Raw genomic sequence first — 10,955 nt, 5'->3', positions numbered from 1 at the left:
CAAGATTTTGAGATATTGGCTTTGCTAAACAGAAGCTATTTTTGGTTCAAAATCTGTTCAAGTACTAGAGAAGAGAATCAATATAGCTAGCGGTTTATTTAAGATTCTGAGCTAATTTGTGCTACAAGATTTTGAGATATTGGCTATTTTGCTAGACAGAAGCAATTTTTGGTTCAAATTTCACATTTCAAAAAGTATGAAACAATTCTACTAGTACATAGTACATGTTCTCAGTAGTATTCTGGCAATTTTTAACCTTCTTTGAGCAAAAGAATTGAGAGTTAGTGGCATTTTTTTCATGCCGCTAACTTTGCGCCCGCCCTCGGTTTTGTTCCAAGGTTCGCCACTGCCTACGCATGATTTACTTGAAGAAAAACTAGAGTGAACAATGAAGCTCCGCACATTCCTCAAATAATAGAAGAAAGCAAATTGCTGAACATGCATCCAGAGACATTGCTTAAGAGAAAAGACATGGGAGCATTACAACCCGATCCACATAGATTGAGCCTGAATCGCAGCATAGGGAAATCAATACCGTTCTTGGAACATAGCTACTGATCGTATCACCACAAATCTCCAGAAACAGCAAACCCTAGCCTAGTTTATTGAACCAAAAATCATCTGGCCATGAGAACAGTAAGAGATGGGGGAAGAAGTAATCTCATACATTACAGGGAGAACAAACCCAGATCAGATCGAGCAGGACGACGCCGACGGCGGGCTGAGGATGAGGGTGCTCCGGCTTCTCCTCTAGTTCGCGCCTCAGATCAGGCAAGACGGCGTCGACGACGGGCTGAGGACGAGGGAGCGCGGCCTTCTACTCTACTTCGCCCCTTCCCCTGATTCACGCCTTCCCTTCTCCCCTTCCCGCGTCTGGTTCCCGCCCTTCTCCTCCCCCTTCCTGCGCCTGGTTCCCGCCCTTCTCCTCTCGCTCTCGCGGGCTTTTGTTGGGCGAGTGTGGTGACGTACCGAGCGAAGCGACGGATCCCACATCGCGTCGGCCCAGCGGCAACCTCGTCGCTTTGTTAGGGAAGAGGCGAGTTCTTCTGCAGGATCCCGTTTTGCTCTGTAGGCGATAGGTTTGAAGGAGGTGGCATCAGGCATGACGATGTGGCGGCTAGGGCATCGGTCCACACTAGAGCGTTGTACATGTCCTTAGTGCTAACCCTATGACGCGCGCTCGGCCGGCTGAAGCTTCGGCCGGCGTGTAGACGCGAAACGTTTTCCTTTATTATTAAGGAAGATATAACTTTCAGCCCTATATCGAAACACATGCGTCCCTGCATCACGCCTACGCTTAACCTCAGTTTTCACATGCGTTTATGTCGTGTTAAAAGATTCATCTTTTGGGTAAAAAGTTGTTTCTTCGGTCAACATTTTTTTGGATGCACTTTGCGTACCCTCCTAATCTATCGATCGATCCGGTCGGGTCGAACCAGCAAAGCAGCTGCACGTGCAAACACCGGCCTGGGCGCCGTTTACAGATGGTAATTACTTCTTCCGCTCCCGGGATTAGGCTCCAAGGAAATATCGGCAAGATCACATCCACAGCCTTCGCAAGGCAACAAAATTGCAAGCGATTGCTGACAAACAGGTCGATTTCGACCGATCTCCTCCGCATATGTGGTTCTCTGCTGCCCTTGCCGCTTCTCCTCCCATCCTCCTTGTCCTCGGGCGCACGGGGAAACGACGCCGGCGAGATGGCTCCTCCCCGCGCGGTGATCTGCGTGGGTGACGTCCACGGGTACATTTCCAAGCTGGAGAGCCTCTGGGCGAACCTCCGGTCCGCGCTCCCCGCCGACGCCTTCGCCACCGCGCTCGTCATCTTCCTCGGGGACTACAACGACCGCGGCCCGCACACCCGCCGCGTCCTCGACTTCCTCCTCGCGCTCCCGGCCCGCCACCCGGCTCAGCGCCACGTCTTCCTCTGCGGCAACCACGACCTCGCCTTCGCCGCCTTCGTCGGAGCGCTGCCGCCGCCCCCCGACGGCTCCCCTTTCGCCGCCACCTGGGCCCAATACATCGACAACGAGGCCCACGAGGGATGGTTCCGCGGGCCGGGCCACGAGGACATGCACGTGCAAGGGAGGAGATGGGGCGGCGTCATCAAGGAGAGGTGGAACCCCAAGAAGGGCCTCCCGTACAAGGGCTCTATCTACGATGCTCAGCCCACCTTCGAGTCCTACGGCGTCGCCCATGGATCACCAGGTCAGTCTAGGAATTCCCCCCTATCAATGTGGTTACATGTGCTTCCATGCTGATCCAAAGAATACTAGTATTCATACTTCAATTGCTTATGATGTGAATTGCCACTGCCGAAGAAACGATCATATAATAAACTAGAGATATGGACATTAAAGTCAAAGTCATTAACAGAGCCCAAATGATGTGAGCCGTTGTTAAACCCTTACATATCCCACTTTCTCAATATTTTAATTACGGAATAGTGTCTCATCGACTGTGAAGCAGTAACACAGAACACCTTCCAGTATGAAGGGCCAGTTTTCATTCTTACAACATTGCAGTGGACAGTGCTGGAGCATAGAGACCACTTCACACTTCACAGTACTGACAACCACCTGTTTCGTCTCTAGAAAGTCTGCATAGCGCACATTCCTGACATTGCGGTTATTTACATACTTATGAACTATGATCATTATTTTTTCCGTGGAAACATTGCAATGCCTACTTTATTTAGATTAACAATCACCCTGTTTTTGGCAATACAAGAGTACACAATCAATATCGTATAGGTATTGAGTTATGTTCACTTAAATCAAATTAGTGGTTTACAATATGTGATTAATATTTATAGCACTATCATCGTGATATTAGCCTACATTAAATTAATTTGGAAAATGCTAATTATTTCCAACAATCCCCAAGCTTTATTTGTTTACTCAAATTTTGATTTAAGGCCTGCTACTGTTCTGAAACTGAACATGTTTACGGGTGTGCTTTTAAGAGTTGGCAAATGAAAACAATCTTGTAGTTCACGACTATGAATGTTAGTGGGTATTGGCTAGCACACCTGAAAGAATGCTTATTTCTGAATGGGAGGAAGTGTTCAAGGATGCCGCCACACTTTGTGGGTGCCGTCATTGGCGTGGCCGGAGACAAGTTGGTATACGCGTATTTGAATATGCGTAATGCCAAGGAACCGTGGAATGCACTCGAAGCTAAGTTCGGCGCAACTGATCTAGGCAATCAACTGTATGATACGGAGCAGTTCCATGACTTAAGGATGGTTGACAACAGTCCCGTGCTAGAACAAACTCACGAGATACAAGCGATCGCTAAGGAATTTGAGCTCTTTAGGTGTGGGCTACTCAGACAAGTTTATCGCCGGATGCATTATTGCTAATCAGGCCGGGCATTCGGTTCCCACGAACCGATTGGTTTGATGCATTATTGCTAGTAACATACTGCACCCCGAGGCAAAATGAGTCTTCATCTGAATAAATGAAATCTTGCATGATACTCCCTCCGTCCGGAAATACTTGTCAATGAAATCTAGATGTATTTTAATTCTAGATACATCCATTTTCATCCATTTATGCGACAAGTATTTTCGGACGGAGGGAGTACCACACATATATTACTACCCATTATGGAGGTCCTAACATAGAATAGTAACATATGCATGTTACTAGTCTAAGTTACTTCCCACTATGACCAGCCTAAGGAAGCTTAGAGACAGTCTAGCGTCAGTGTGGTGCAGAAAAGTCTCATGAGTTCGAAAGGAAAAATGTGTTTGATCAAATTACCAAGTTTAAGGAGCAGAACAAGCAGGGGCGGACCTAGACCAAAAACTTCCCGGGGTCCACATGTACGCCATAAATGATGGATGCTATGCAATAATATACACAAAAGTAACCAACTAAATAGCTTAAAATGTCCAATAATAAAAAATAATTATCAAAATGAAGTGTTCCCTTGAAATTCTTGTTGATTGTGTAAAATTAAACAATAAAACATAACATCTCCAAACAATAGGAACAAATATGATCAGGCAACATAAATTCCCTCGTAATTCGCTGATTATTATGTTATCACAAGTGCACAAGGAGTTACACTATTTGTGTTTGTAGGCAGAAACAACAAATAAAGCTTGCTCATCGAAGTGTATGGTTGTGAAGTTAAACTTACTTGACATTGTGTCTTAATGCTGCCACGCGGTCGACAAATAATCCAAGGTTTCAAATGGATGTGAATCACTAAGGAAAATTTATCAAATCACAGAATCCGTATCTCTATTGTAATTCCCTTGAATTTGAAAACACCGGCCATACAATCTAGGTAAAGAATTAGAGAAAATTGGGATATGTACATATGTTTGAGACAAATTGGCGACCTTACCGAGAGCAATACTATTTCCTTTGATTATTTAGCAATCTGCAGCCGCCAGCGGATGATCGCAGGGGATGGCGGCTGATGAGTGGCAATTGCTCAGGGGGTGAGGGGCGGCGGCGCGACAGAAGGAGGCGAGCAAGCGCCAACCGAACTGGCGCAGGATAAGCACGTATGTGAGCGGTAGGATCCAATCGATCGATATCTTGTTTTCTTTGCTCCCTCGAGACGATGGACAGCCGTATGGGCCGTGCCTGAGCTCGCTCCAACTAAGCCAACGGGTGTCCAGATTTATTTTTTACAGGTGTCCAAGCCTCAAATACGAAGTAGTATACACGTAAGCGCAATTTCTACACGGTGTCCTGTGACACCGGCTGCGTGAACGTAGGTCCGCCCCTGAGAACACGGGTCAGAACAAGGACACATATGTGCTATGTGTGTGATGAACCTGACCATTGGGATGTCAAGTGCCCATTTCGCAAGGACGGGAAGGGTCAACTAGTATAGAACAAAGTTTGTCAACCTGCCATTAGCAACAATGATGATACAACACCAGGGTATGGTAATATACCTTACTTTATGTTTCTTACTCTACCAATTGATGGATTGATATCAGAGCTAATATTCATGTGTGTGCCGATATCTCCTTGTTTTCTTGTTACCAAGTCGCGCTCAGGATTCCACCGACCTAATGGGAATGGTTCACATGCTTCCATTCATGGTGTTGACATAGTATATTTGAAGTTTACTTCGGAAAAAATCGTGCAACATGTGCACTCAATAAATAATAATCTCATTATTGGTTTTATGCTTCACAAAGATGAGTTTAAATTGGTTTTTGAGTTCAATAAATTAGTAATGTGAAACATTAGTAATGTGAAACCATGTGCTTTTTATTGGTAAAGCCTTTGAGTGAGGAGGTCTGTTTTGCCTTTACATATCACATTTTTGTAATTAGGTTGTGAACCATATATGCACTAGTGTTATCGAGACCGGCATTCATGACTTTGTCACATTAATTTTGGTTCTGTGACGCACCTTGCCAAAATCCCTAAGTTCACCTTACCAGAAGGCTCAAGTGCTAAGCTTGTTGCAAGCTAAGCAACCTTGCAAGCCTCACAAAGCTGCCGGAAGAGAAACCTGGCACCATCGCAGCTCATACTTTTTGATCTATGTGAGATGGATGGTGTGTTGACAAAAGGTGGAAATAAATATTTCATGACTTTGATTGATGATTCCACTAGAGAAACTTGGCCTACTGGCACCATTGTGGCAACCCGTGTCATTTAACCAAAATTATTGTGTCAAAGTGGCGAATGCCAAGCATCGGCTTCGTTGACACTAGTGCATATGTGGTTCACAACCTTATTGCAAAAATCTGATGGGGAAAGGCAGAACGAACCCCCGCACTCATAGCCTTTACCAATAAAAGGTCCATACTTTGACACTACTTTATTGGACTTAAAAACGTACTTAAATCCATCTTTGCAAAGAATGCAACCACTAACGAGATTATTATTTTATTGAGGACACATGTTGCACTATCTTCCTTGAAGTAAACGTTAGATGTACCATGCCAACACCACGAACGACATGTGAGCCGACATGTGAGCTGTTTCTTATTAGGACGGTGGAAATCCCGAGAGACCTAGTAACAAGAAAAAACAAGAATACATCAACACACACATGAATACTAACACATATATCAACCCACCAATCAGTAGGCTGGCAAGCAGATAGGACAATAGGTACATTACCGTACCCAAGTATTGCATCATCAGTGTTGCCAATGACCGGATTCTTGGCTGGCTCTTCACGCCCTTGCGAAATGGGTACTTGATAGCCCAATGGCTAGGTTCACCGCACACATAGCACATATCCTTGTCTTGCTTCTGCTTCTTCTCGAACTTGGTAGTTTGAAGACCACATTTTTTCCCCTTGGAACTCATGGGATTTTTGTGCACCACGTTGACTCTAGACTGTCTGCAGCCCCCTTTGTTCTCTTTGACACCCAAAGATCCAATGAGATTCTCAATATAGATGCTATGTGTTTCTTGTGCTTCAGAGAAGTGGCAAAATTTCTCCATGGAGTAAGGTTAGCAATAATGCACCCAATGACAAACTTGTCAGGTAACACACACTTAAGGAGCTTAAGTTTCTTAGCAATGCATTGTATCCCATGAGCATGTCCTACCACTGGACGATTGCCAACCATCCTATAGTCATGGACCTGCTCCATAGCATACAATTCACTGCTTGCATCAGTTGCGCCGAACTTAGCTTCGAGCGCATCCCACAATTTCTTGCCAGTACGCGTACACAAATGCATGCTCACCAATTTGTACCCGATAACGCTCATGTTCAGGAGTAAGCGCTCTTTAAGGATTGCTAGTCGACACCCAGAACACGTTCATAGCTGTGAGCCACACAAGATGGTTTCTGTTTGCCAACACTTAAAGTGCACACCTATAAGCGACTTCACTTTTAGAGCAGCAACAAATCTTTGAATCAAAAATTGTGAACATGTAAGGTGTTTGGATTGTTGAAGTAATTAGCGAATTTGTGAATTGTTATAATCCAACTTAGTATCATGACGATAATGCTACTCCCTCCGTTCCTAAATATAAGTCTTTTTAGAGAACCCAATATGGACTACATACGAATGTATAGACATATTTTAGAGTGTAGGTTCACTAATTTTGCTCCGTATGTAGTCCATATTGGAATCTCTAAAAAGACTTATATTTAGGAACAAAGGGAGTAACAATATTAATCACATACTATAAACTAGTCATGTGAGTGCCTACGAGACATAGAACGAACATATCTATGAATTTCACATGCACAACAAATGAACGTGAACCAATGAAAGGATTAACATAATGTACCCTCAGGTCGAAATGACCCCGGCGGCAACGTTCTTCGCGACACCAGCGATGTCTCCAGTGTCAACCATAGTGAGGTCGATGAAGTTGTGGAAGTAGTTGAACAAAGGTAAGCAGCCGCGTCGAGACGCTCCCTAAAACCTTATTAGCCTTCAATCGATGTAGCTTTTTGCAAAGGGCGCAGCGAAGGCCTGCCCTTCCGTGCACGCAGTCACCGAGAGGAAGACGAGAATAGCACAACAAGAGGAACGGTGGGGTGGTTCGAGCGTGAGGGGCATATTCAATCTGATTGGTGATGCCTAGGGTCACGAAAGTCCTCTTTATGTAGTCAGTCGGTACGGATCAACCCATGTCCTAGTCATCCGAACAAATTGGGAATGACTATTATTAACGCGCTTGTCTAGGACTCGTAATTCATAATAATTAATTATGTCGCAAAAAAATCATAATAATTAATTATCCATTCCAACGTGCAAAAATAGATCACACAGCATGGGTCTGAGCCTGGCTTGTTCACGAAACCTAACACGCATGCGCTTTGCGTGGCGGGCGACGGAGGAGGAGCGCGTGTGTATAAGTGCTCTTCTCAAGCTCAAGGAGTGAGAGTGTAAGCCCCAGCCAAATCCACCAGTTGCGCCTGGCTACCACCTAGGATCTAGACTGGCCCCAGAAACCAACACTAGTATTTCTCGCGCACTTTGTCCTCACTCGTGCGCATCCGGGATCAACTTCCCAGTCGGTCACCCATTCCCGATCCTCAAATTACTCTAAGCCAAGCACACTTAACTTTGAGGTTCTTTTCGATAGGCTTCCGGAAAAGAAGGTGCACCTTGTTGATATGAGTTGTCTATCATTCCTATTAATCCGGGATGTGAACCTTATCGTTATTTTTATTAGCGCGTAGGAGGATTATATAAACACTTGTAAGGACTCGTTTTGGAATTAAGCAATAAGTCATCTCTATTGCTCGGCTCCCTTCAGGAGCCGGGGACCCTAAACCCTAGCCGCCCCCTGCGCCTCTCTCTCTCGCGCGATCACGGTGCCCCAGCGCCGGCCGCTCGCGCCCCTCGCCTCGACAGCCTCCCTTCCACCCCTATAACCTGAGGGCACGGCCTGGTAGGAACCCAGCTCCTATCAACACGTGTCATGCACCACATCTCAGCGCACAGGACCCGCATATGCCCATGTAATCACGAGGGTCGACTCTGATACCAATTGTAACGCCCGGCCAAACCCACCGGTTCCTGGCCGTTGCGCCTGGCTACCACTTAGGTTCTACACTGGCCGCACAGAGCAACACTAGTTTTTCCTGCACACTTTGTCCTCACTCATGCGCACCCGGGATCAACTTTCCAGTTAGTCACCCATACTCAAATTGCTCCAAGCCAAGCACGCTTAATTTTGAGGTTCTTTCAGATGGGCTCCCAGAAAACAAAATGTACCTTGTTGATATGAGTAGTCTATCATTCCTATTAAGCCGGGATGAGACAGAGAGTCCCTTTTATGGTTTTTTAGGGAAGTGTCCCTTTTATGTTGCTCTCTACTCTCCTAAACTCTACATGTAAGACTAAACTTCCCACCCATACATGCAACCATAGTGGGCCTTCAACATTTTCTTGGAATTATTTCCTATAAGGGCTAATGCCCACATAGACATACTGTCACAGTATTGCACCCACCATAATTTAACCAAGCAGTTTCTAATTTGCCACAGTTCTAATTATACTGTAGATCTCATGAAAGCTGTGCCTGAGGAGCACAAGAAGTTTCTGCATGACTTGGTTTGGGTCCATGAAGAGGTATGCATTCTTTTCTAGTTCAAAGTATACTAGAGATGCAAAACGTATTTCTGCTTTTGTGTTTCATGTTATCGTTGTATTGCAGGAAGACGTTCGTATTGATACAGATGGAGGCCAGATTCTATGCAAACTGATCGCGGTTCATGCCGGCCTGGAAAAGTCCTTGGATTTGAATGAGCAGCTTAGAGTTTTGAGAACTAGAGACACAAGTGTTCCAAAAGTTCAAATGCTTAGCGGGAGGCAGGATGTTTGGAACATACCACAGGTGAGCTAATATGTGATCCTATTGCACTATATCTTGCCAGAGACGAACGATTTACTCTCCGGTTTATTGTGTCGAATTTGGTGTCGCAGCTAACTCAGTACACTCATGTAGTGTGTAGATACAAACTTGATATAAGTTCAGTGCATTAGATTACCGTCCTTGTAGATTATATAGAAGAGACCAACATAGTTCTGCACAATGCTGCTAACTGATCTGAAGACTCTTGCACTCAATGTTTGAATGAAAGTGTAGAGTTTTCTCATCAGATGTGTGAGCACATAATCTTTGCTTGCTACGATGCAAGTACTGACAAGTGCCATTTTCTCCTTTTATCAAATTATTGAGCCAGTTTTCTTTAGCACAGAGCGTTGGTGATCTGTAAAGGGGAAAAAGTGTGGCATGCAGGAAATTTGATTACAGCTGTCAACTGTCCTGCTTCTAATATGCTTTAAACTAGCAGCAAGGTGCATTGGGTGAAGTTAGGTTACATAAATCACACCAATTTGATTGTCACTCTGGAACTTCGGATTGTTTAGCCCATTTTTGCTGAAACAGCAAGCACATGGTGTATGCTCATAGGCTGCCACTAACTTATTCATGACTACATGGTTGGTGTCCATATATCAGTACATTTATTAGGATTATGAGCAGTTTTGCTGATACATGGATTTCCCTTTCCAGGATCTGGCCGGCAAGCAGACCATCGTTGTAAGTGGGCATCATGGGAAGCTCCACGTGGACGGTCTCAGGTTCATCATCGACGAAGGTGGCGGGTACGCAGATAAACCTATAGCGGCCGTTGTTTTCCCTTCGAAGGAAGTGATCAGGAGCACAGAGGGAACGGCGTCCCAGAATTAATCTAGACAGCATCGGACGGCACGAATGCAAGCTAATGTTTTTTGTTACTGTCGTAACATGAGCAATCGGACGACTGGTATGTATATCTGCCAAAACGGAGTATAATATCTCAAAAAACACATAATTGGGGTTTAGTTGTATAACGTCGATTAAATAAATAAATAATGTGTGATCTCAATGTGACAACCAGGACAAGGAAGTTCCTGTGTGCCAGTTGACAGCATCATTATACTACGTACTTGGGTACTTGGCTGTCGGTATGAATCATGAACGGCAATGGCCCTGTTTTTAAACAGCAGCTTTTCTTGTTAACTCAACCTGCACCTTCTATAGACAGACAGATCTCGAACGGTGGTTGTACATGCCTACATGGTACAAACTCGTTTGCTCCGTGGCACCTGCAGAGCCATTTTTTTTCTTCGAATTCGGCAGTGCAAAAAGGTGCGAGGGATATCATGTCACACGGGAGTTGTTGAATTAACGGTCGGGAGAGAGCCTCCTGGCAGGTCCCTTGTACTTCTAGTTTGTTTATTCCTGATGAACAGCAAGCGAAAGCGAACGGACATGTCCACCGGGAAGGGACCACGGCGCTAGAGAACTCGGCCGGCCGGTCCCTCCCCCCGTCCTCTTTCACTCACATCGGTCACCAAGCTTCACGTACTCCGGTATCTAGGAACTAGGATCACCAGCAATGCTACATCTACGTAATTTATTTACGTAATGTTACGTACAGGCTGATTTGGAGAACTATCATTAGTTATTAGGGGCGCACGGGCCCACCCTGAAATCAGGGGGGTG

At 45.2% G+C, this 10,955-nt stretch overlaps 1 protein-coding gene across 1 annotated transcript; it reads left to right on the top strand.

Moving 5' to 3' along the window:
* Window positions 1–1,511: 1,511 nt before the first annotated feature.
* LOC119364195 (tyrosine-protein phosphatase RLPH2-like) lies at window positions 1,512–10,391 on the top strand. Its single transcript, XM_037629621.1, has 4 exons — window positions 1,512–2,208; window positions 8,967–9,034; window positions 9,120–9,299; window positions 9,981–10,391. Exons 1-4 carry the CDS (start codon window positions 1,701–1,703, stop codon window positions 10,155–10,157), a joined length of 933 nt encoding a protein of 310 aa, XP_037485518.1. The 5' UTR covers window positions 1,512–1,700; the 3' UTR covers window positions 10,158–10,391.
* Window positions 10,392–10,955: the final 564 nt, after the last annotated feature.

Source organism: Triticum dicoccoides, chromosome 2B, assembly GCF_002162155.2.
Source record: "Triticum dicoccoides isolate Atlit2015 ecotype Zavitan chromosome 2B, WEW_v2.0, whole genome shotgun sequence".
NCBI lineage: Eukaryota > Viridiplantae > Streptophyta > Magnoliopsida > Poales > Poaceae > Triticum > Triticum dicoccoides.
This window is presented reverse-complemented; position numbering and strand designations above follow the sequence as displayed.